Source organism: Parasteatoda tepidariorum, chromosome 3 (assembly GCF_982258835.1).
Source record: "Parasteatoda tepidariorum strain Cologne lab strain chromosome 3, Ptep-v5.0, whole genome shotgun sequence".
Classification (NCBI taxonomy): domain Eukaryota; kingdom Metazoa; phylum Arthropoda; class Arachnida; order Araneae; family Theridiidae; genus Parasteatoda; species Parasteatoda tepidariorum.
The window spans coordinates 27359844-27387263 of record NC_141757.1 but is presented as its reverse complement, the minus strand read 5'-3'; the positions used below and the strand labels follow the sequence as shown (position 1 = coordinate 27387263).

Genomic DNA, 27420 nt, shown 5'->3' with positions numbered 1-27420 from the left:
TAAGTTGGCTGGTAAATTGTAAAAATTTAAAAAAAATTGAATAAATTTTGTTCCCGACAGAAAATTTTGTTTGAGGTCAATCCCTCAAAATATTAAAGTTAAGTCCCATAACTTTAAGATCTGATCAGAAGTTATTCAGAGTGGTCTGTTTTTAATTTTGTGCACTGTACCTTAATGATTCCTGCTTTAAATTGCATTGTAAAAATAACTTTACTGACTGTAATAATAAATTTCAGTGCATAAGTATTAAGCAATAAAAATGGTGGCGGTTACTTTACTGTAAGTAGTCTAAAAGAGCATTCTTAATGTAGAGAACCATTTAGATCCAAAAGTTATGTATGGTGCTTCACAACACCACTTTAGTGAAAAGAAATTGCCAACATTTTTAGAGCTAAGACACACAAAAATGTTTTATGCCTATATAGTCTGGTTGGTAGGGCATTGGGCCCATGTCGAAGAGGTCTTGAGTTGGATCCCCGACGGCTAAAGACTACTCATGTAGTAAATGGTGACAGGTACACGTTAAATTTGCCGGGTCACAAAGTCCTCCATGTTCCCATAACAAATCAATACCTCTGGGTGATTTGGAGATCGGTTGTTCCTTGGTTCAGGTCAAAATTACAATCTGTGGATGAATGAATGGGTACGCCCTATAAACAGGCTGTGACGTGTGCGAAGTGGTATTCTTGGCTATAGATGGCGCAACTGCAAAATAAAAAAAATGCACCCTCTGCCTTAAATTCACATGGTTTTACCCAGTAGGCTTGCTGGCATTGGCAAGTGGCATCAGAAACAACACAGCAAAATGTTTTATAGTGTAATAAAAGGACTTCATAAAATAATAGAATCAAATATTCCTGCAGTCCTTTCAATCTAATAGTCCTTTTTTATAAAAGTATTGGAAAACATATAAGGTTTATTAAAAAAAAATTTTATTTTTTTTGAAATTCATTCTAAATGTTTCTTTTTTTTTGTCTGTGTGTTTTATGCTTGGAATGGGAAACTAGCCAGTGCAAAAAAATTTTGTGTACTTTAACACCAAAAATGGTGGTGTTCTACAACATACAGCAAGAACCAAGAATAGTACCTGGTAGACCAAAACACAATAACATTTGTTTGCTAACATTTGTTTCAGTAAATATTGCGTATAGAGGCGAGATAGAAAATAACAAACTTACGTCAACTCTTACTCGATATAAATTTATGTTACTATCCAAAATACGCCAATGTTGGTGTTTACGGAAGCAAAAATATTTAGCTATCAATTTATGATTTCAGAAAAAACATGAAGTTTGACACTAAAAACATAATTTAACAAGTTGGTTTTCATTTGAAGAATATTTATTTCATAGTTTTGATGTTATTAAAAAAATATAATTTGCGTGCAGTGGCACACTTAAAACCTATTATAGACACGTGTTTGTTTCCTCAAGTGTTTAGATATTTATATACATTCATTTTCTTTTCAGACTGTAATAAATGCACATTTAATTTCTGGAAAGTAGATTGGGATACTGCTGTCAAAACTTGGGAAGGTGAAAACAGTACACTCCTGTGTTATGATTCTAAGAAAGAGATCCAGGACTTTATGAAGGCACACGAACTCTAAAACTCCTGTGTTATGATTCTAAGAAAGAGATCCAGGACTTTATGAAGGCACACGAACTCTTAACTGACACAGATGCGAAGTTTGAGCTATGGATGTCCAGAAATTGCATAAAAGAACATGAGAAGTCGGTACATCTCGACACCTAAAATGAAAGATTTATAGGCTAAAACTCATTTAAATGAACCTAAATAGTTTGGGTGGCAACCTCTTTTTTCCGTCAAAGAAAAATTATGGATTTTGGAAGATAAAAACAGTCAATCTTTATTAATATAATTAGCCATAAATAATAATAATCTGTATTGTTCAATATTATAATTTTCATTTAAGAGAAAACATGAAGTGATATCTACAAAACATGTACTATTTTTTAAAAAAATGATATTAAAATGCTAAAATTACAAACAAAACAAATTTATTTAAACTTTTAATTAGAGTTCATTAGTTAATTTAAAATTTCAGTGTCCATTCCTTAATTTAAAATTATGTATTTTCTTGCAATTATTTTTTTAAATATTTCTTCTTCCACATTTCTATTTCTACCAAATTTAATAGATAATGGATAAAAAGTTTTTCATGTTGGCACTTACTTTATTTATTTTTAACTTAGAATATGGGTATTTTAAATATAAAACTTCCTTAAAATTTGATTGTTTATGAGCTATTCACAGATTTCATTCAAATTTTGTATTTTTCCATATGAAACTGCATTCTTTAAAATAATGTAAAAATTTGTAGACCTTACAATTCAAAGATTTTTCAATTGTCATCAAATAAATAATATGAATAAATAATTATTGAAAAATATTATTTGCTTTTATATATTAGTGGATAAACAAATTTTATAAATGTGTCTTAAAAGGTTCTTGAGATATGCCGAAATATGCAAAATGTAAAAGAATATTAAGGAGTCCAAAGTTTGGACTCCTTGTACCTAATGTCATTAGATAAAAAGTTTTTCAGGGTGATTCACTTGGGGTTTTTTTTTGGCGCATTATACAATTGTTTGACCTAGAAATATAGCTAAGTAACTGTTATGCCTAAATGTTCAAGAGCATTACATGAAAAATTTTTTCATTCATTTTTTAAATTTAATATTGCATTTTTCAGCAATAAACAAGGTGTTATAACTGTTAAACTTGTTATAACAAAATAAAGAAAATATAATATAAAAAAAAGAATCCCATTCTATTGAATTTTATGAATTCTATTGAATTTCCCATTCTATTGAATTTTTCTTAATCCGTATTCAAAGACCAGAGTTCCTTTTGTAATCCCTTCGCTCATTCAGAAATTAATAAAAAAGGAACTAATTTTCAATAGTTTACAGGCAATGGCTTACATAACTTCTATTTTGCTTTTTAAAATTCAAGCAATTACCAGCATTGACAGGAATAACAAGATACTTTTTTTTTATTTACTTAACCAGATATTTATTGAATGTTTATTTAATTTTTTGTAGGCAAGAGCGCTGTGTTTCCTTTCACATACAGCAAAAAGAAGGAAAAACATTACTATTTCCAACACGACTGTGCGGGTCATATGCCATTTATTTGTTGCAAAACGGGTGGTAAATACTTAAAATAAATTTTCGTGTACACATGCATTTCATAAAAATTATATTTACCCTATTTATAGCTATTTGACTATGTTCAACCCTAAGTTGGCATAACACTCCATTGAAAATACAGAAACTGTATCTTCAGCAAATGATATACAAACACTACTTGCAACATATAAGGGAAAAAAAATAGTTCAACCATTACATGTTGAATTATTTATTTTTATTGCAAATTTAAAAAAGAAAAAAGAAACAACTGTTAGTAGAAAAGTTGTCATGAAAATAGTTATATCTAATCCTGCTAGCAAAGTCAAAGTAGATTAGTAATTTCAAACTTATTCTATCCAAACATCTCTTTTGCCAATTTCCAATTCATTGTTTGTTTTTTTTTATTTAGTCTACATATTATTAATTGAGTATTGTAGAGCCATTTGTTGATTTTAGTAATAAGAAAAAGTCAAAAAATTAAGATGATGCACATTAAAATAGGACTTTTAAGAAAAGTTTTAAAAATAAAAAAAAATGAGGAAAACTTAACCGTTGTAATGTATATCCTAATATAGGCCCTCACATGTTTCACAAAATTTTATTATTGTATTCCTTTTAACGGTCAATAAAAGACTAATTTTAATCTGGACTCACAAATTTTAAATTTTGCCATATAAAACTAAATTCAACACGATGTAAAAATTTTGATATGTCACAATTCAAACTTTTATCGATTATTATTATATGAAATATAATTTTTTTGCATGATTATACTAGGATAAATAAATTTTAGAATTGTGAGCCGCTCTAAACCGCTTTGCTGATCAAACTATTGAACACATATTATCCAGATTGCGGCTACACCCTATATATTGAGGGTTAGAAATCCAAATCTACAGAAAAAAAGGTATGCTTATTCAAAGAATGTACGTTTTTGTGTCTGATTCTGTAATTTATTATATCACCTGCAATAAAAAATTAATATATTTGAGGTCGTTCCCTCAAACTAATAAGATCGAGTCCAAGTATACGAAATTTATATCATTATAAAAACATAGCAAGTGAAGGAAAAATAACTCGAATTCACCTTTCTTATGAGTATTATTATTACACACACCTTTTAAGTTCATGCATCAATTTATATTTCCTCCATTCTAGAAGACTTCAAATTTTATTTGTTTTCCTTTATTTATAGGATTTATTTTAAAACTTCTTTTTCTTTTCCAGAAAAATCTCAGCAATAACAAGACTCAAGGCTGCATACCAGAACACTCGGTGCAGTACTTGTGAATCTGATCCAATCTTAATATGCCCAAAGATGAATCATCTGTTCTTTTTATGTTTTTCTGTAAAATAAAATAAAAACAACCATTATTTAATATCAGTTTTAACAGAGTAATAAAATGGAAAAAAATTGTTAAATGAAAACAGAAAATTCACACCACTATATATAACTTTACTCTAGTATGCCCTCATTAATTTAATTCAGCATTTAAATAAAATTTTAAAAAAATCAAGTGAATTTTTAATACTCTAAATTTTTTTAAAATTAAAGTATAACTTGTAAAAGAATAATCTGTTATGTTCATTAACAGTACAAGAGCTGAACAAAATTAATAAAATACCACAGAATTTTCTCCTTCAATAAAATAAGGCAAATAAAAAAACCTCGATGCAATTTTCACAATAAAAATATATTTAAAAGTTAGAGAGTTGATTATTATAGTTTTGTAAATTTAAATGCATAATTCATTTCTTGCAGACAATAAAAGGCTCTCCTCCATTTTTCTTTTTTTTTTTAATAAGAATATTATTCAACAAAACTAAAAAGTAGTTCAGAGAAATAAAAATGAATAGAGTACAGTAGCATTTACATTGAAATTTCAAGTTTTCTAATGTATTGAACTTTAAAATTTTTAAACATAAATTCTTTTTAAATGATTTTTCATAGTGACTGCATTACTAAAGTAAATTAATAGTAAATGGATGAAATTTAACATGATGTCACACCAATGTTCTCCTTAAACGTTTTTTTTAAGGGTGGCCTATCCTATCTATCCTTTGATCCCTAAAAATGCATGCTCTTTGCCCTTTTTGTAAAAATAAGCAACCATCACTGCCTTCGAAAAACACTGCCTTTTTACTCATTCCATTTAAAAAATAAATAAATAACAAACTGCTTAAATAATAATCACACATTGGTAAAATTATCTGCGTTCATAGGTTTAATACAGACTACTATCATAAATATGTGCTTTGTTAGGATTTTTCACAACTGGTTAAATTTTTATGAGTTTTTCTTTTTTACATAAGGTGGGAGGTATATTAATAAATTTTTTAAGAGATTTAAAATTATTTTTTGAAATAAATATTTTTTTTAATAAAAAAATACCTTTTTTCATAATTTCTTAGTTTAAATTATAAAAAGAAAGCTTTCAAGTTGTTTATCAACTAATAATTTTTTTTTTTTTTTAAGTTTACTGTTTTTGAAAAAAATTATGCTCAGAGATTGTCTTTTAGCATGCTTTCAGTTATTTTTTATAAATTACAAAATTTTCTCTTGTTTTGATAATGTGTGAGAATTATTTTTTATTATATTATTATTTAATTTATATTACTGAGGATCAAATTTAGTTATTACATAATATCACACAATTTGATTAATTTCTAGGGTGTTAAGCGTGTGTCCTTTACTGTGAGGAAGTACCCTGCCCTTTTTTAGAGGGAGAACTCTGACCACACAAATAATACATTCCCAAATAAAAAAAAATTCTAATAGAGTCTTGAGTCTTTTTTGATTTCTAAATAAAAGTATCATCTACCAAACTAACTGAAATACCATCTTCTTCATTTTATATGAAAATATTTCTAATGCCTTTTGAGTTTTTCAAAGGACACAAAGAAATATGTTCGCGCATGTGCGACTGCCGCGCCACCCTTTTTTTGTGAAAGATTTATATATACCTTGAGAACTTCATAAATGGCGGACGTAGTCCGTGAGCTATTTAAAATAAAGAGATATACAGTCCATTGCAAACCAGTGTTCTTCTTATTTACGAAATAAACCTTGAGCTACCGATTAGAGTGACCACAAACATGTGGTCCAGTCACCCGGAAGTGAATTAGTGATTTATGGAAATCATTTAAAGTGCATACCGAAACGAACGAACTATGTGTACGATGCTCGTGTTATTTAACAATGGAATTTATATTATCTTTGAGTGAAATTTTTAGTGAGTGACAATAAAAAAGAAGCCGAAATTCTGAGGTAAGAGCAATTTCCCTTGTTTCATTCACTGTGCAAAATTTACCTTGAGTTATTCAGTTTGTCTATTTACATTGAGTTATTTTAGTGTGTTTAAAAAATGTCCCTTAATAAACTAAAAAAAGACGAATTAAAAGTCGTCGCAGACGAGTTAAGTTTAAAAGTTTAAGAAGGGGCAAGAGTTATTGATATAAAGAAGCTAATTGAAAATAGTGAGATTTATAAAAACGATAGTGATTTCGTTCAGAGTTTGATTGATAATATTCTTGAGGAAAAGAAAAACAATTATGAGTTAGAAAAAGCTAAATTAGCTCAGTTAGAGAAAGATAACCAAACAAAAATAGAGTTAGAAAAAATTAAACTCGCTCAGTTAGAGAAAGAAATTGAATTATCTAATGCGCGAAAAGAATCGCACAATTCTTCGAAATCGGAAACTATTAGCGAGCTAGAGCCGCCGCACCGTCTCGAAGATTTAATAAAAAGTATAAAAACCCTTACCATATCCGTTCCCTCTAAACCTGAAGCATTTAATTTGTTTTTCCAATCCCTCGAGAAAGCGTTTAAAACGAAAAATGTGCCCGAAGAATTAAAATCCGAAATACTGCTAAATTTGTTAGGTGAAAAAGCAAAAAATTTAATGATTTATATAAGTGAACAAGAATTAGCAGATTACGATAAACTTAAAGAAATCGTGTTGAAGGAATTTCAACCAACACCTCGAGAATGTATTAACAATTTTAATAAAATGCAAAAAATGCCTCATGAAAGTTATCTTCAGTTTGCTTCACGATTGAGTGCAGCATTCGAATACTATTGCCAATTACGCAAGGTTAGCGATTTTAAAACATTATGCGAGTTAATTATTTCGGATAAGATGTTTGGTCTACTTGACCGAGAATTAATGACTCATATTGCAGTAAGGCAGGGAGAATCATTTTTCAAACCACAAGAGCTAGGAAGAGAGTGCGATATTTATCTTTCTTCCAAGGTTAAATCAAAACAAGATATAAATTATCATTCCCAAAGGAATCGAGACTTCCGTTCTAATAAAAATATTTCTAATGTGTTTTTATCCGAAATAAATTATCCTAAATGTGTCATTTGTAAATCTAATGAGCATGCCTTGTATATGTGTTCGAAATTTAAAAATATGTCTATTAATGAAAGATTAGAAGTAGTCAAGAGTAATAAATTATGTTTTAAATGCTTATCCGCCAAATGTTCCGTTCAAACGTGCAAATTTAAGGATTGCTTTTGCGGTAAACCTCATAATAAAATGATCCACTTTCCAAGAGTGAACAGAAATAATAAATCACCCGCTATTGTTAACCAAGAATCACAGTTGAGTTTTGAATATTCCATCCCCCCTTCCTCCCAAGACGGCGCCAATGGAAATATGTCTGTAGTCGCCACCAGTTATGAAAAAAATAAATTAAACACAAAAACTGTTCTTTTGAGTACGGCTAAGTGTTTTATTAAGGATAAAAATTCCTTATGGCAGGAAGTTAGGTGCTTGCTAGATTCGGGCTCCCAATCATGTTTGATTAATCGCAATTGTTTACAAAATCTTAATTTGCCTTACGAAAAAATGAACACACAAATTTCTTGTTTGAATGATTCAACGATGAATATAAATAGGTGTGTTAGGACTTCGATTTCAAATAAAGATAAGAGTTTTGAAAAGGAATTAACCTTTTTAGTAGTTGAAAAAATAATTGATTTTACGCCGTCGAAATTTCTTAATGCAGCAGTTAAGGTTCCTGTTAATGTTAGATTAGCTGACGAAACATTTTTCATTCCTGATAAAATTGACGTATTGTTAGGCGCGGAGATATTCTATGAATTATTACGGTCGGGACAAATATATTTACACGAATCAGAATTAATTCTACAAAATACCGTTTTCGGATACGTAGCGAGTGGTAGTTTAATTGATTCGCGTACAACCAACGTGCATTGCGGATTAATTTTAGAGGATGATGCCACACCATGGCGTGTATCGTCCTGAGAAGAGTACTACGAAGCTTCGCGTAGTATTCAACGCTTCTAGCTTGACGCATAATGCTACCTCATTTAACGCTATCCAGTATAATGGTGGGGTGATACAGGAAGACTTATTTAGCATAATGATTAGCTTTCGAAGGCACACATACGCGTTTCAAGCGGATATAAAGATGATGTACAGAATGATTTTGGTGAACCCTAAGCAGCATTGTCTTCAAAGAATCCTTTGGAAGGATCATGCGAATGGCCCAACAAAAGCTTATGAATTGAGAACTATCACGTACGGCACCGTGAGTGCTAGTTTTTTAGCAACATGGTGTTTGAATCAGCTATCTCTTGACGAGGGGATAAATTTTCCTCTGGCAGCTCCTCTTCTACGTGACAACTTCTATATGGATGATGTGTTGTATTCAGCACCCTCTCTGGATGAAGCGAAGGAAACACGGCGGCAACTGATTTCAATTCTCGATAAAGCCGGTATGAGTCTACATAAATGGTCTGCTAGCCATCCGGAACTTTCACCAAGTAAAAACGATTATGACTTTTCGAGCGCCGATGAAACAAAAACTTTAGGAGTCATTTGGCGACCATCAGAGGACTGCTATACCTTCACAATATCAGTGGATGAGAACAACACTTTTACCAAGCGGTCAGTTTTGTCCACCATTGCAAAACTTTTTGACCCCCTAGGGATAGCCGGCCCTGTCATAGCCAAGGCCAAAATATTTATGCAGAGATTGTGGAAATTGAACATTGACTGGGGTGATCCACTTCCTGCTGCAGAATCTCAGGAGTGGAGCGAATTTATTTCCACGTTGAAAGATGTGAACAACATTAAAGTTGATAGGTGCATTACAATAGAACAGTCTAAAACAATCGAATTTCATGGATTTGCTGATGCATCGGAGAGTTGCTATGGAGCGGTCGTTTATTGCAAGTCGTTCAACTCTGCAGGTGACATAAATGTGAAATTAGTTGCTAGCAAATCTAGAGTTGCCCCACTTAAAGCCCTAAGTATCCCCAGACTGGAACTTTGTGCTGCAGTCTTGTTGTCCAAGTTAATGAAAAAGATACTTTCCGCATTAAAATTGCAAACAGACAAAGTTTACCTTTGGTCTGATTCCATGATTGTACTAGCATGGATTCAAAAGGAGCCAACGAGTCTTAAGACATTCGTGAAAAATAGAATTGCACTCATACAAGAACTGACGCTAAAGTCCCAATGGAATCATGTGCCATCCGAGATGAATCCCGCGGACTTGATATCCCGAGGATCGGACCCTGTGAAACTTTTAGAGACAAATTTATGGTGGAAAGGCCCTAATATCCTTTATGACAATGAGTATCCTAACCAAAACTTTCCTGCGTCGCAAGAACTGAGTGTCTTCCAAAGTGAACTTAAAAAGCCTTCAAGCTTAGACATTGAAGGTCCCTTAAAAGCCTTTACATTAACATCCAAAAATTTTGTGCATGAACTAATTGGCTTGAGTAATAATTATTTTACTATAGTGCGTGTATTAAGTTATATTTTTAGGTTTTCTAAGAATTGCAGAAATCCTACTGAAGGAGCTTCAGGACCTCTGAGCAATGAGGAGATCAACGCCTCCGAGCAGTTCCTGTTGAGAATAATACAGAACGAGGAATTTGGATCAGAAATTCGGAGTCTCAAACTGCACGGGAAGGTGTCTCCTACGAGTAAGATAAGAAATTTGAACCCTCTTTTAGATTCAAATGAAATTTTAAGGGTTGGAGGACGATTAGGTAACACTGAATTGAATTTTCTTAAAAAACATCCTGCAATACTCCCTAAAAATAGTCCTTTAACTTCTGTTATTATTTCGACATATCATCTTAAATATTTGCATATTGGTCCAAATGGTTTATTAAACTGTGTAAGAGAAAAATTTTGGCCCTTGTGTGGCCGTTCTCTATGTAGAAGAATTACTCATAATTGTGTTGTTTGTGTTAAAAATAAACCCATTGCTGCTACGCAAATAATGGGAAATCTACCTAGAGAAAGAGTTGTGCCAGATTTCGCATTCAATTGCTCTGGTGTTGACCTAACTGGTCCGTTTTTCATTAAATGTAAACATCAAAGAAAAGCAATTTCTCTAAAGGTGTATATTTGCTTATTCATATGTTTTGTATCTAAAGCAGTGCATATAGAGATAGTTTCTGATTTGACATCCGAGTCTCTAATTGCCGCGTTGAAGAGATTCATCGCGCGTAGAGGCAAATGTGCCAAACTGTTTCCAGACAACGCGACGAATTTCGTTGGCGCTAACAAGGAGTTAAAAAAATGTTTAAATTTATTCAAAAATCCTGATGAAAAATTGGCTAACTATCTATCCGCTGAAGGCATAGAGTGGAATTTTATTCCGCCTAGAGCCCCCAACTTTGGTGGTCTCTGGGAGGCAGCAATTAAGTCGTTTAAATACCATTTTAAAAGAGCTGTAGGTAATGCCTCTTTAACTTACGAAGAATTGCATACTATAGCCACTCAAATTGAAAGCATTTTGAATAGTAGACCGATAACTCCACTATCCGCGGATGAAACCGACTTAGAAGTTTTAACTCCTGCGCATTTCCTGATAGGGAGAACAATGAACGCCATAATTGAACCGGATTTGACAAATTTAAAGGAAAATAGGTCATCCAGGTGGCAAAGAATAACCAAATTAGTACAATTAATTTGGAGAAAGTGGCAACGAAGCTACTTAATTGAACTGCAGCAACGTGGCAAATGGAGATTCGAAAAGGACAATGCCAAAATCGGTAGTCTAGTCTTAATTATTGAGGATAATTTACCAGCTAATAAATGGTTAATGGGCAGAATAATTAAAGTGTTTTATGGCACTGATAAGAAAATCAGAGTTGTAGAAGTGAAAACCCAGCACGGGACCCTTAAGAGGTCTATTTCTAAAATATGCTTGTTACCTGTATCATAAAAATATTCTTATGTTTAAGTTTATTTTGAATTGAATATTTGTTGTATGTGAAGATCGGTTGCAGTGTAAAGTATCATTAATTTGTTTTTTCTTATTTGTATCAATGTTACTAATTATCATCTAAATGCTTTGTAAAGATTTTTTAAATAATGCAAATTGTGCTTTGTTAAATTACATATTAATTGAATGTTGAAACATTGCAATGCCGGGCGGCATGTTCGCGCATGTGCGACTGCCGCGCCACCCTTTTTTTTGTGAAAGATTTATATATACCTTGAGAACTTCATAAATGGCGGACGTAGTCCGTGAGCTATTTAAAATAAAGAGATATACAGTCCATTGCAAACCAGTGTTCTTCTTATTTACGAAATAAACCTTGAGCTATCGATTAGAGTGACCACAAACAAAATAAAATACCTAAAATTTGAAGTAAAAATTTTATATTAATAAAATATCCTTCAGGGTGCGTAGCCAAATCTTTGAATCAAAAATAAGCACTTTTTAAAAACTTTTCAAGCACTTTACAAAAATTTTCAAGCACTCAAAAAATTCATATTCAATCAATGATATTATTGAAAAACAAAAACTTTTTATAAACAGTTTTAGTGTTAAAAAAAAACAAAAAAGAAACGGGCGTAAATCAAAACAATCAGTACCTTCCCGCATCACCGAGTGAATTCAACTTGACCCTTACCCCATACGTCAAAAAAAGTGTTAGAAGTAAAATAAAATAAACAAGAACAAAAATAAATTAAATTAAAAAGAAAAACATTTCATAAGGATCTGATATTCTCTATCCGAATTGGAGCACTCGTGTTTCGGTTTCAAGTGTGCGCATGCGCAAGTCATAACATGGGTACGACATGAAGTCCGCATCAATGATTACGTAGCAAACTCCCCATTTTTCGTGAAATGCATGGGATCCACCAGATATCACTGAAGGAAAGAAAAAAAATTATTCGGAAAAAAAGCACCAGCTGAAAAAAGCACCTTTAAAAGCTTTTAAAAACAAAATCCCCAAAAAAAGCACCTTTAAGTACTTTTTACAAACGCTACGCACCTTACATTATCATATTCCTTACATTATTATATTTCAAAAACTTTTAGCTTGACATTTGAAAAAGTAATTAAATGCCAATAATTTTAAAAAACTCAATTCTGAGATTATTTTCAAGCAACATTTCATTTTGGTTGTGAGAACAAAAATAAAACTCGACCAACGTCTAAGAAACAGCTCGCTGAATCATTCAGCATAAAACTTAGCAATTTTCGCTAAGCTATATCAGGCACCCCTACTAAACAAATAAGTGCCAAACAAATTACAATCAACATCAGATAACCCTCGGTTACCAAAGTTTAAAAGCTTAATAACATCAAAATAGCCAATTTATTTAAAATTCAAAGTGATGCAGCCTTTTAAAAAGCATTTATGATTATGTTATAAAAATTTACAGAAAATTCAAATTTAAAATTTCAACCCAAATTCAAAATCTAAGCTGAAATAATGTTTAGTATGATGTTACTTACTTGTAATAAAAAAAGATGAAGTCATCTAATCATTGTTTACCAAATGCTATGATAATAGGTCTCTCTCGCAGTATATAACCATTAGCAAAGTGAAGAGCTCTCTCAGCAACACCAGAATCTGTAATATATACCTATTCAGTATAAATTTATTACAAAGGTAATTCACTGAAAAAATATATTGCTGAATTGAATGCAAGTTGCCATAGCGTAAAAGTACACCAATTATTTAAAAATTTGATTACCTATTCAAAAGTATCACAAAAGATATTTTATTAAAATAATGATAATGTATAAAATTATAACAAAATAACTCACTGAAAACGACATTTATAATAGAGAAAATTATAAAAAGGATTTGAATAAATATTTATTGATGCTTTCTTCATTAATTTATTTTACTACACGTAAATTAATAATTAAAAAAAATTAATGTACATAGTTGCATAAATATACAGAATGATTACAAAATAACTTTGCAGACTTCCCCTATGGAGAACATATTGTTTGAGTGAAAGGAATGAAATTTTGTACAAAGGTATTATGATCTAAGTGCTTAAGAATGGTGTTATAAATGATTAAGTAGCCTTTATGGTTACAATTACAGAGAAAATTTTATGCAAATTTCTAAATGGCAACACTAACTATTTTTTATTTATGTGGGAGCAACGTTAGACCACCTACTATGGTGCCCCTGAAAAAGTGGCCAACAAATGCCTGCATGTAAAGGTCATTTCTCAGGCGGACATTGGAGAGAAAAAACTTTTTTTTTTATTGACATGTAATTCTTAGAGTAAAAAACATAAAATGGAGTTAAAACAATATTTTTAGTACTAGAAATTGCGATGTTAGGGTCTTTGCCACGCATTGTCTTTTTTGTGAATACTAATGAGAAGAGAGAGTTATAAAAATGTTTAATAAAAGAAAAGAAACTAAGGACATGAATAAATTTGTAAAGCATAAAATGCTCTCTTCATAATTTTTTCTCTTATTATGAAGTTTATCACTCTTTCTTCTCTTTAATAGTAATGAAAAATGACGATGCTAGGCCTTTGCCAAACATTACAATTTCTTATACTAAACTATAATTCCAACTATATTTTACATTTTTTTTTTACTGAGAACAAGCATGCAAGTAAAAACAAATAATTTCAAACATCTAAATATCTATTTAGATATGATAATAGCACTAGCAAAACTAATATTCTTAACAATATATGCAATTTTTTTTATTTCTTTCTACTATTTGCTCAGATTCTTTCTACTATTTGCTGCGGTTTTTATGTAATTTTTTAATGTTTGCATTACCTTAATGACTGCTTTCAACTCAACTATTAAGTAAATAAGTTACTCTATGCAGCAATAAAATTAAACATTTTTAATAGCTTCTGCTTTTCACACTTTTTCTGAATAAATATATCTTTTTTTAAAAAAAGGGGATTTGGATTTCTTACCCTCAATATATGTAGTTCCAATCTCCCAGAATAGTCCAAAGTTTGGATCTTTTAATGTTAATTTCACTTTTTGTATATTTCGCTATATCTAGAGAACTTTTTAAGTGAATAGAAAAAATTTTGCTCACAATTATAAAATTCATTTATCTACAGATAACTTACTAGAAAAAATAATTTTATGATTTTATTTATTATTATATTCAAGGATAGTAAAAAAAAATTTAAATTGTAAGGTATAAAATTATGAACACCATTTCAAAGAATGTGTATTTATATGGCAAAATACAAAATTAGAACGAAACCTGTCGTATAAACTCTATATTATTTATTTGACAGAATAATAAAATTGAAAATTCGATTTCTCAGGAACTATTTGAGTGATATGTTTATTCAGTGAAAGTATATTTTTGTTCCTGATTTTGCAATTTAAAATATCGTTATAAACTAGCATATTTGAGGTCATCCCCTCAAACCATTAAGTTAAAGAGTCCTAGTAAGTGAAAATCCAATCATATCATGAGATCAAAAGTTATTCAGATTGTTTTTTTCTTTTTATTTGTACACTGTACATGGATATTATTAGACATTAAAATTGTGGATAAACTGTAACTAAGTTCACTTTTTCCAGTCGTGAAAAAAAAAAGACTTAAAACTTACTTGCCGCATTATTCTCTTTGAAATTTGTGTAAAGTTGGTTTACTAATGGATGCAACATTATAATTATTATTATTTTCATTTTGTTCAGTATAATGGTGATTAAAATTGAATCAACAAATTTTAAATTCGCCATCTCACTTTTCTATATTTTAAGAATAGTATTAGTATACTATACCCTCATTTATAGATATTAAAAGTGATATTTTTAAACAAGTTGAAACTAAATAAATAAAGAAACAAAGTGTAATTGCAAGTAATCAATCATATAATTTACAATTGGCTTGCAATTATGATATCAATTACTTCAATTAGAGGATAAAATTTTAAGTTTCTACTATTACTGTTTAACTTAGTAAAATGAAATTGACATGGTAGTTTTGATTCTTACAAAATAATCCTTAAAATTGTTACTACAAAATACAAGAATTAAATATTTTTTGTGATTTACATTGCAAAAAATTTCATTTATATTTTACAAACAAGCTTAGATACAACTATATTGTAAAAATTTCCAAGTTATCGTTAAGAAGGAAAAAAAATTTAAAATAAGGAAAGAAATGTCTTTATTTAAAAACATAAAGTAAAAAATTCACAAAAAAGTTTTGAAAGAAGTTAAATTTAAAAACTTATTACACTTTGAATTATAAATGTTCTTTACATACTAAATTTCAATTTAAATAAAAGCCATTCTATAGAGTTTGCATGTGTTACTCAAAAGTAAAGTTCTGTCAGCAAGACAGAACTTCGTTAGGGAAAAAATAGTAATTTCTTATAACTAAAAATTAGTAATACAGTAGGGAACCGATTATCCGGAACGATCGGGACCATCGCTATTCCGGATAACTGATTTTCCGGTTTTCTGAATCGCTACAAAAAGCCGTTTTTTTTATTGTTACACCAGACTATAAAAATTTTTTTTGTGGAAATAATCTTAAAAAGAAGAAAAAACGATGAAGTAATACACTAATGATTATTTCCAAAATGATGGTAAGGTAAACATCTTTCAAAAAAGAAAGAAAAATCCTAAAATCTTATGAGGAAAAAAAATTTTTTTTTTAAAAATGGCGGGAAAATTTATCGAATTTCGTTCCGGTTTTTTGGTTTTCCGGTTTTCTGATTTCCGGTTAACGGGTTCTGTACTGTACATTTATAACAATTGTGACTCCTTATCAGAGAAATTTTGGTGCATTTTTGTCCTTACTTCACTAAGACAAAACTTTATTAAAATGTCAAAAAATAAATAAATGAATTTAAAAAAAATAAATTGGTACAAAAATTTCTTTGTAAGAATTTTCAAAAGGGAGGGGATCATTTTGAAGTACTTGAAAAAATTTTGGAAAAAAAGACAGTCTTAACATCAAAGGTTGAAATTTACAACAGCTATAATTAAATTTAATATATAAAAATAAACAACACTAAGAACAATGTAACATTCAATGAATAAAAAAACTAGAACACTTACTTGAAAAAGTAATAAATGCTTGACCTTTCATTTTCCCTGTACATACTTTATAATAAATAGGAACACCATTCTCTGTTTCAAACTGGCCAAATAGGGAGCGAAGTTCATTTGCTGTAGTTTTACTGTGCAAATTTTTAAGATAGAGAGTCTAAAAAAAAATATTTTTAAAAATGCTTAGTAATCAACAAAAACAACTATAAATACTTGTTTAATTTTTAAATATTTAGAAAAATTACTTTTTAAGAAAAAGGATAACACAAATTGTTGAATCACAATGAAATAAAATACGTATAAAATAAATAATATTACAGCTTTACAAAATAATAGATCCAGAATATTTTCTGTAGCATATGACATGTGATGCAATAGATTGTACTTTTTAATAAGAGAAGTCAAATTTCTTAAAACTTTAAAAAAAAAAAAATTCTAAAAATATTTTCCTATTGGACTTTTGCATTTATTTTTAATTACTTTTATAGTGCAAAAGTGCAGATTACAATTTGTAAAAGTTTAATGATACTAGTCCAGCATCTAAACAATAAAACAAATATTGTATCATACATGCATATAAAACATAATGCAATTTTTATTTAATTTATTTTGAAAAAGCTTTTAGTTTTAAAACAGGAACTCTCTTTGAAACAGATTCTGAATTTCATATATGTATGAGCGAGACTTAATAAAAATTTAATATAAAAATGTATAAAATCAACAAACAGATCATTTTTGGAGCTAAGATGACCTATCCTAATTTTATTCACGGTGAGACAGGCTGTCACAAATATAGATAGTTTGTTATTACAGTGGTGATTGTGAGCCCAAGTCAAAATTCCGGAAAATTTCTTGAGTAAAAAAAAAAAAGTTTAAATCAAAAAATTAGAAAAAATTTAAATAAGGTTTTTTTCCTTTTTCTCAATATTTCTTAGTTTACTTAAAATATATTTAAAATTTTACACATACCTATGATGACCTGGAAAGTAATTGAAAATTGAAATTTACAAATATGTCTATCTTTCTTGAGTTTATGATTATAATAACTATTTACTGATAAAAAATGAATATTAATCTTGAATAAAAGCTTATAAAGTAGCTCTCCTTACAAACAAATAAAATAAACTGTGTTTTTAAGTTCCACCTCTGAAAATTTGATTTTCGAAAACTTTTGTGATCAATGATTTTTTGAAACATCAGAACCTTCGATCTCCGGAAACTTCCGGATCACAGTTAGCGAAAAATCCGGAAGTCCGGATTTTTTCCGGAGCACAATCAGCCCTGTTATTATAATGGAAAATTTATACAAAAAATTAACAAATAAATAATTTTTTAATCTATTTCTGGTACTTAGGGTAAACAGAATGATTAAAAAAAATGTAATTGTTACTTAAAAAGTAACGCCAGTAAAATCTACACCTAAAAAATAATCAGCACGAAAAAAAAATGAGATGAAGATAAAATACCATCAATTTGCAAAAGAAAAAAATTATCATTTTCATATAATTTTTAAAAAAAAAATAGGGTAAATCAGGCAAATTTGGATACTATTTATAAGTCTATGTTGTTCTCTATGTAAAAAGATCAATAATTAATATTCAAGCAAACATCAAAACCAATATCATTGCCTGATGAAACTTGAAGGCCTATTTTAATAACCATCTTTCCACTATTTTTAGTTTCCTCTGGCAATCAAACAGGTTTTGTTGTTTGCAGTCCCATCTTATTCAGTAGTGATTTTTTCTCTTTTTTTTTGGTTACTTATATATTTCAATTTCAACAAGTATTATGTATACAGTAAAAAAAGAAATGCTTATGATATACGTATATTGAAAAAAAAAATCTAACGCACAGTAAAAACTGTGATATTCTAAAATTATACAACAAATAAAATGTCATAAATATAAAGATACCTAAAATATGTACTCAAATAAAATAAATCTTAAAATCAGTTGTAGGTACAAATATACAAAATAAATATTTTACATCCAACTAAATTAAGAAAAAAAAATTCTATATTTCTAGCAGTTTAAATAAATATGGTTCATTGGAGAAGTAGAAATAATGAATAGTTACTTTATTTGGTTGCCCAATGGTATGGTTTTCAAACCTTGGTAACTTCTTAATTTCATCAGCTGACAAGCGATTTTCATTTACTTCATTCTCTTCTAAGGGTATATTAACATGATGTATATTGGGATCATATTGGATGCTTTCATTTTCCACTGATAGTGAATCAGACGGCAAAGATTGACTGGCTTCTACCAATTTCTTTTTCTTCTTCCTTCTAGTTTTATCTGTCAATTTATCTGAAAGTTTTTTAATGTAACTGTAAGGTCCATCTGGCTCAAATGAAGTCTGTGCTGACACTAATGAAGACAACTTGCTTTTATCTGAACAACCAGAATAAAGTGAGCGTTCAATTTCGATTTCATGACGTGTTAGCTTCTTCACATTTTTGAACTCTTGAGGTTTGAGAAGACTTTCATTGTGTAGTTTTATTTTTTGTTCCACTTTTTGAAGAAATTCATTTCTTACTTCTGGATTAAATATTCGATGATTGTCTTTCTAGAGAAAAAAATTAAGACATTTCATTATTAAGCCATTCAAATTTTAGTGATGCAATGTGGCCAGAAAATCTGGCTGATACAGGTTTGGATGACAGTTTTTTTTTATATGCTATTTATTTAAATTAATTCGTTATTATTATTTCATTTATGGTTTTATATTTGAATTCTTTAATTAACATTAGCTTTTCATAGTTTTTTTTAAAAGTACTAAATATTTTAATTTAATAAATCTCATAATTTTTTAAGTCATTAGTTATGTCTTGTATGTCATACTAAATGGTAGCATTACATCATATTTTTTTTCTTTTGAAGGAAAATTAAAGCTTAAAAGATTTAAAACTGAATTCTACACTTGTTTCATGGAATCCTACTTAAAATCCTATAGTGAAGTACTTTTATCAAAAGCATTTATAAAACGAATCTCAATGAATTCAGCCCAAGATTGCTTTTGCATTCTAGTTCAATGATAAGCATTGCATAAATGGCTTTCAATTTGTTATTCAATTTTCATTAAATTATACAAGGTTTTGAAAAAAATATCAAACCAAATTTTTTACTCATTATTTAATCTTACTTTTTTTATATATATATCATAAATTTTAGTACATAATTTCAGAGAGATGTAAGGGTACTGTCAAATAATTGCAATATACCACTACTATACTCGATTTCTGTTATATTTGCAGTACATGCATTGTATGCATAATGTTATGTCTGCGGTACCTCAACTAAAAGTGCTCTAATTTATAATGAAGAAGATGTCTAAAAATATGATACTATCACTGTGGCAGAATTTATTTGGACTTTCTGCGACAAACCTCTCTAGCACTAATATCTTTCTGCAAGATACTTTTAATAATAACTAATACATATGTTATTAATTAAATTTAAAGTAACAGAAACGTTGTAATCACAAAGAAAAGCCTATTTGGGTATAATAAAGTTGTGTGTATTTTTTTTAAAATGAATATGTAATATTTCTTTTCATTCCAATCATCTCGGGCGATATTGTCACATTTTGTAAGAGGAAAACACACTAATTATTTCGTTTTTTGCATTTCGTAAATCATCATCACATGAACAAATAATTAAAAATCGTAAAATCCGTGAAAGAAAAGAAAACCGAAATAAAAAAATCACGTTAAAATTAATCATTCACGCTAAAATTAATCATTTCTTCTCCTCTGGAAGGGAAAAATAATTTCTGCAGAAAAGAAATTTTTTGCTTCAATATTCTTTATTTTTCACAAATAAGAATCGAAAAATTACGAATATTTCTTTCGCTTCCGATGCTCAAAAAAGTCATCTTTTAAATATTATTTTAAAGAAAAAAAAATTTCGAAAATTTCTGCAGAAAGTAAACCAAAATTCTTTCTGCGAGAACTCTGTAACGTTCTGCGACATTGTCGCCGTGATTCTGCCACAGGGGATACTATAAGATATTTACTTTATTTTTAATAATTAAAAATGAACATTTTAGCTCAAACAAGTTGAGCTCTATTAATGCAAAAAAAAGAATCAGCCTGTGGATATACCTTTTCTGTCTTTAAATCAAGGTAGGTAACTATTTCGTCATCAGTGAGTCCACATCGCTGAAGTTCCTGTCTCACTTCTTCATCTTGTTCAATCTGTTTGAACTTTTCTAAATTACATGTCCCATGCACAAGTTCAGTTAAAGAATTCAAGGTACTTGGACTGACAAAAGTGCGATGCTGGGAAAATTGCCTGAAATAAAATGTAACTATTATCATTAAAGAAAATTCATTGCATTGAAAGTAATTATCGAGCTATGTTAAATAATCAGTATTCATAAACTTATTACTAAAAATACAATTACTTACAGGGCATCTGCTACATTTCAGATTTTCAAATTCATGACTAATTCCTAGAATTTTTCATGACTTAACGAAGTCACTATTTTCTACGACAAAAACACAAGAAATTTAAAAAAGCATTATAATAACATAAATTGAAATGATAGGTATAACCAAAACTGTTATACTCTGCATCTTCATATTTAATGATTTTAAATTTTTAAAAAAACAGAGTAAAGAAAGAGTTGAAGCAATAAAATAGCTGAACAAAAATACAAAAACAAATAATTTTTTTCTGCAGAATTATATTCTTAAGATACTTTTCTTATTCATCCGAAAGGAAAGAAATACTCATTTTCAATTTTTCTTTTCTCATTTCGGAACAAGAAAAATTCGCCAATGACTGGCTTGCTTCAGCTAGAATTTTAAATTGATAAAATAAAAATAAATAATAAAAAAAATTATGAAATCACAGAAGTTTAAAAGATAATTCGCATTAGAAATGATGTTTTTTCTTTCATTTTTTGAAAGAACACCATAACTTTTAAAGAACATGATGAAAACATTTTGTATTTTAATAAAATATGACTGTTTTGAAATGGCCAGAGGTATTTTTAAATTCCATTTTAAAACTTAGATTTTTCTGTGATCTAAATCCATGATTTTTCATGATTTGCTTAAAAAAATAGTTAAAATCATGACAAATTTTGTTCAATACCGAAATTCATAACTTTCCCTGATTTTTCATGACTTTTCAGGTGAGCAGATACCCTGGACTTAAACAACTTCTACAAACATGGTAGCTTTTTATTTTGTTGTGAATAAAAAATGAAATAAAAGGTATTAACAAAATATTCATTAACAAAACAATAGATGGGTTAAGCACAATAAGAAAGTAGCTTTATTTTCAGATGACTTAATGCCATTGTTTTGAGTTTTGTTTTTATTTAAAAAATAAATAAACAGTAGCTAAATCTTTAATTCAATCGAATCTCGGTCCAACATTTCCCCTCTTTCATTTTCTCTTGTTTTAATAGTGTTGTCACAAATGCTATTATAATATTGTTAACAAATACCTGTTTGGGTGATTTTTGAAATAAGAAATTTCCACGCCTATCATTCAGAAATAATACTGACACTGAGAAGTTATTGACACTGAGGAGTTATTTTGTTTTGAAGAGAAAATAAATAATTAATTCCTGAACTTATATAAAATGATCAGCAATTAGTTACAAATGTTAACAATTTATTTTTTGCACTGAGAAGAAAACTAGGGATGTAACGAATATTCGGTGACTATTTGGTATTCGGCCTATTCTGCCCTTTGTGGAATATTCGGTCGGCCGAATGTTAGGCCAAATATTCATCAAAGTATTGTTTTATGAAAAATTATTTTACTACAAACCTTTCTTTTTTTTGTAATACGAATAGATTTAATAAACAATAATTTAAAATTGTATTTTTTACTATGCATTATTAGAAATAATTTCTTCACATATAATTGTTAAGGTTTAAAACTGGCACCTGACTGGCAAAATTTCTGTTCTGGAAGACAAAAGAAAAAGCGAAATTTATAGAATTTAAGCTAGATTACTCTATACTGAACCAAAAATTTTATACTTCTGATTTTTTTTTAAAAATTATATTTATTATCATTATATTTATTATTATTTCTCCATGAGAGATGATCCTGATACGCCTTGTTTCTATTGTTTTCTTTCATTTTGCAATCCAATTTTTTCTAATGAACAGTAATTTTCAATGTGTTTTTTTTTTTATGCACAGCATTTTTTTCATTAAATACATTTATAAAAAACAATGAGAATTTCGGCCTTACATAATGATAACATATGGTAAAACATAAACATTAATATTTAACATATAATCTAATTAATTATGATATTTAGTTATGAACTGCTTAATTGTACAGTATAATATTTTGTATATAAATTGTATTTGATTTATTTTGAAGCTTAACTAGTTTGAATTTTCAAACATGAAATCAGTGCATAAAACAGAATCCTTTTTTTCCCCACTTCCTAAAAATAGATCAATCTTTATCCACTGATTGAATTGAGATATCACTTCACAAAAAGCCTTTTTCTATTAAAATAGTGCTTTGAACAGTCCATTGAACAGTCCATTGAGATTTGTAACATTTTTCATATGATTTTTAATTTTGAAACAAAGACAAATATACTTACTCATTCAAAGATAAATTTGTATTTAGTTGCTTTTGCAAAATAACTTTCATTTGTTTTTCAGCCTCAGTTTCTGCACCAAGTTCGTCAACTTCAAACTCGTCGTTATCAAACATGGCCTTTCTTTTGTTATTTATAATTTTAGCCATGGTAAAATTCAAAAATATCTGGAACAAAAAAGAAAAATTGAACATGTAGAAACATGAGAACATAAAGTTTGTAGTTTAGATAAGCGAAATATAGATTTTTTTTTTGTTTTGTTTTTAAACACTTATTTTTAGAGTATTTTGTGATTATTTAGAATGAGAATATATTTTTCAGTTATCTTGAACATTGAAAAATTACTAATTTTGCAGATTTATGAGTAACAGAAATTATCAAAAGAAACTCTAAAAACATAACATTGAAACTTTTATGATTTTTGTATCCCTAATTTAAAGGTATTTACCTGTATACAGCTAATATTCCATTCTTGACTTAGATTGTTTTAACAGCTTAAATCGAAGAAAATAGTGTTTTTTTTTATTATAACTTAATTTTACACTACATATTATAGTTATTTAAATCGGTATCTGATCTCACAATTATTATTTTTTGAGCAAATTACATAAATATATGATTATAAATTACAGTATCAAACAGCTTCATGCACAATGCGATGAATGCAAAAATTGTATTATATCCAACCGTTTGGTAAATGAAAATATTAAATTGTGAACTCTCCAAATTTATAACAGCAATATACTTTTAATTTTAAATGTTATTTTAAAAAGCAATAACTTAAAAAATTACTGATTTTAACAGATTCATAAGGGAAATTTATTATTTAGCCGTGGGAATGGGAGCACAAGCGTAAACAAACATAATTCTTTTTAGTACATACATTGAAAGTGAATAATTTCAACTTTCATAGAAAGAACTATTTCATGCTAAGAAACAACAATTACTGCAAATCAATCACCTGGGTTGGGAGCGGGAGCGTACAGGGGGCTCAGCCAAGGGCGCCGGCAGGGAGCCTTGCACCCCCCTGGCTTTTTTTTAAGCAATTAGAGATACAGAAAAACAATTTTGTTATAATTTTTTTTTATTAATAATACTTTTATTCAAAAACAAATAATTAAATAATTATTGATACATAACAATTAAAAATTTGTTTAATCAAACAAAAATTGTAATCGTCTTGTTTGCTGATCTGTTTATAACTTTTTCAATGAATTCTGAGTCATCTTTTATTATTTTCTTATGCACAAATTTGGCAGATATCTAAGCTATATTTTTAAATTTCATTTCATAAAATATAAATAATATTATATTTTCCATTAATTATTTCTTTTAAGAAAGGTGTATAATACAAACTGACTTCTCACAACTGTAAAACTTCATCAACACAATAATTACCAATGTTAAGCGTGCACAAACACGTTAGTATACGAAACTACTGTTCGTAGTTATTTGTGTTTCAATGCCAGCACCATCAATATAGTTTTTCGTGGCAACATTTGCAAGTACAAGAAATTTGTACTTTTTTTTAAATATCTTGTTAACAATGAAGAAATGTATCTTAAAAAAAATTAAGAGATGAAAGTATATGTAATAGCAAAACAAAATGTAATAAAAAAGTATTTTAAAAAATTGGGGGGGGGGGGCGGTTGTTTGTTAGAGGGTTGCACCCCCTTTCATATTATTCTGCCGGCTCCCTTGGGCTCAGCCCTTGATATATACATATACAGGGGTCTTTCCTGGTCAAATTTACTACCATTTAGCGGTAACTTCACAAATTTAACTTTAGTAAAAACGGTAGTTTCACAAAATACTTTTTCTTAAAATTTTATTTTTGTATCCCATAAGAAACGATAAACCATATTATTACCACAATTAGGTGTTGATTTTTTCAAATAATTTTCACAAATTATGTCTAAATTTTCTCAAAATAGGTACCTCACACAAATACCTAGACAGACCCCTGATAGGTATATAAGGCTGGTATGTTCTTTATACTTATTTTCAACTGATTTACATCAATTTTGTGGTACATACAGTTCAACAACAAGGCGAGTGCAATAAAATTCTCTCTGATTAACTTTAAAATTCTCTCTGATCATGAGTTTGAATACTATAGTATAAGAAACAGTTTTCCTTAGGATTAGCATTACAGATTGCTACAATTTACACTGCAAGTGATTCTTATCTTTTTCAATAATTTGAAATCATTATTAGTGACTTTTGCAAGCTTATAACTCTTTGTAAGGAAAAAAAAAATTTCTTTCATTGTTAGTTTAGAGCTTTTTTTTTACTAGCAATTTATCTTTGGCTACATTAGGTATACAAATAAAATCAATATAGAAAATTTTGCAAGGTTTGGGAGAGACACCACTAAATAAATATTTTAAAATGTAAATGAAAATAAAAAGGTTCAATAGTGCATAGCTACATGGTTAGAACATGTTTCCATACATACATTTAAACTGTATGTCAATAAGAAATTTTTTTTTCTATAAATTGAAATTATTTATTGAATATTAATAATTTAGAAACATTGGAATTGTGGTCGACCTGGAATCTTAACTTTTTATCTGGTATGTTAAATTTCTAAAACATTCTTACTTACTACCATTATATCTAAAATACAAGAAAATGACTAAAATTCTTCAATATAGTTTAATTTTATGTTTTTTATAATAAATCAAAACTTGAAACAAGAAGTAAGGCTAGGAGACTCTATTTCAAATGGAATGACACACCGAAATTACAAAATCTATTTATATTTTGACGAAGTATGATGATATGATTTATTTTAATGATGACTAAAAAGCTCATTAGTTGGCTTTACTAACTTAGCTCGAAGAATAATTAAAAGAAGAAAGAATTTTACAATTATTATTATAATTTCACAAGGGAATTTGGAGTAAGAACACACTAATAAGTCGAATAGGGATTTGTTATGATTCACAACAATTATGTTTACATTTCAACACAAATCAAATTTACTGAAGTAGATCTGAATAAATAATTTAACACTCGATCTTGATACTAACACAATTTTGTTAAATAAAAAAGAGGGAAAAACAATTAAAAAAATAAGTCAAGCCAATCTAAATCGAATTTTATTCTTAATTAGTTACAAGAAATTTCATACCTGCTGGGCTTTTGCTTTTCTGGATATTGTTTACATTTACGAGTTGCCGCGTGACGTCACAGTCACGGTCACGTAATACCGTGATTACATTATAAGAAAAACGGCATTACAGGATAGATAAGGATTTTTGCTAAAGTTTGTTAATTATCGTTTCCTCATTCCACAATTAACTTAATGATGCAAATGAATTGTCCTTGTAATCCGTTAATTAATTGATGAGTGATTCATTTTTTTTGTTGCCATTTTTGAGCAAAAAACATTACTAATCATACACTAATTATAGAATTCGAAACTCGAAATAATTTTCTTCCATAACATAGTTTTCAAACAATTTTTTTCTTTTTTCCCTTTTTTTCTCGTAAACGATACCTCAATTAATTAATTTTTTAAGATGTAATTTAAATTAGTTTAGCATTTATTTAGTGTAACGATCTTTAATGTCAATGATTTGCAATTTACTTATATGATACATTTTTCTTTTTCAAAAGCAGTAGGGATTATCAAAACAAAATGTTCGAAACGTTTAAAAAAAAAAAAATAATACATAATAAAATTTAATTAAGTTGTTACAAAGGAAAACATATTAGTTATATAAAAGTAACAGAAACTTTAAAAACAATTAATAACAGGGGTGGATTACCCATTAGGCTAGACTAGGCCATGGCCTGGCGGGTCCCCCAATGATTAGGGGCCCCCTTAAATTGGATTTTTTGAAAATAAATTTTAAAAAATTAAGAAAAACAATGATTTTTCAAAATGTTACGATTATTTTTCTTCCAATTTAACAAAATAAAGTAAAATTTAATTTATTATTATTTATTTTATATTTTAAATATGCTTTCTTAAATGAAAAGATAGATAAATACTTTTATATTTTAATAAATAAAAAATATACGCGAAAAAAATCTAATCTAAAGGCCCCAAAAGTTTGAATGGCCTCGGGCCCGTGTACGCTTAATCCTGCCCTGATTAGTAAGCTTTCACCATCCTTCTTTAAATTTTGATTAATGCTGTGTTGAGTGAGAAAGAAGATATTACATTTTATTTTTAACAATACAAATTTCTGACGAATGAATGATTTATGAATAAAATAATTTTTTTATAAATTGGTTATTGTTTGCAAATTTAATAACATGATATTTAAAAAAATCAAAGTTAATTCAACGGTTAGGATTTGTAGCTTTAAACTTTTAAATTGAATATTTTTTATTAATATTTCAATTTCTTTTATTTCTGTAT

The 27420-nt window shown here is 28.7% G+C and overlaps 2 protein-coding genes across 6 annotated transcripts; one reads left to right on the top strand and one right to left on the bottom strand.

Moving 5' to 3' along the window:
• Positions 1–1319: 1319 nt before the first annotated feature.
• LOC107445809 (RNA-binding protein 41) lies at positions 1320–26261 on the bottom strand. 5 transcript variants are annotated; one of them, XR_015432465.1, is made up of 9 exons: positions 26182–26261; positions 23049–23212; positions 20566–20755; positions 18537–19028; positions 16470–16617; positions 12900–13017; positions 4273–4501; positions 1667–1751; positions 1320–1605 (listed from the first exon to the last, which is right to left on the bottom strand). XR_015432465.1 is itself a non-coding variant. In XM_087158993.1 (7 exons), the coding sequence occupies exons 2-6, from the start codon at positions 23192–23194 to the stop codon at positions 12929–12931; spliced, it is 1065 nt and encodes a 354-aa protein (XP_087015119.1). In that variant the 5' UTR covers positions 23195–23212; positions 26182–26261; the 3' UTR covers positions 2461–4501; positions 12900–12928. The 5 variants fall into 5 exon arrangements, 3 of the variants coding, with proteins under 3 accessions (XP_087015119.1, XP_087015117.1, XP_087015118.1); XR_015432464.1 differs by having other exon boundaries at positions 1320–1751; XM_087158993.1 differs by lacking the exons at positions 1320–1605; positions 1667–1751 and having other exon boundaries at positions 2461–4501.
• On the top strand, positions 8397–11372 carry LOC147813480 (uncharacterized). The gene is made up of 2 exons (XM_087160047.1): positions 8397–9892; positions 9959–11372. The coding sequence occupies exons 1-2, from the start codon at positions 8397–8399 to the stop codon at positions 11370–11372; spliced, it is 2910 nt and encodes a 969-aa protein (XP_087016173.1).
• Positions 26262–27420: the final 1159 nt, after the last annotated feature.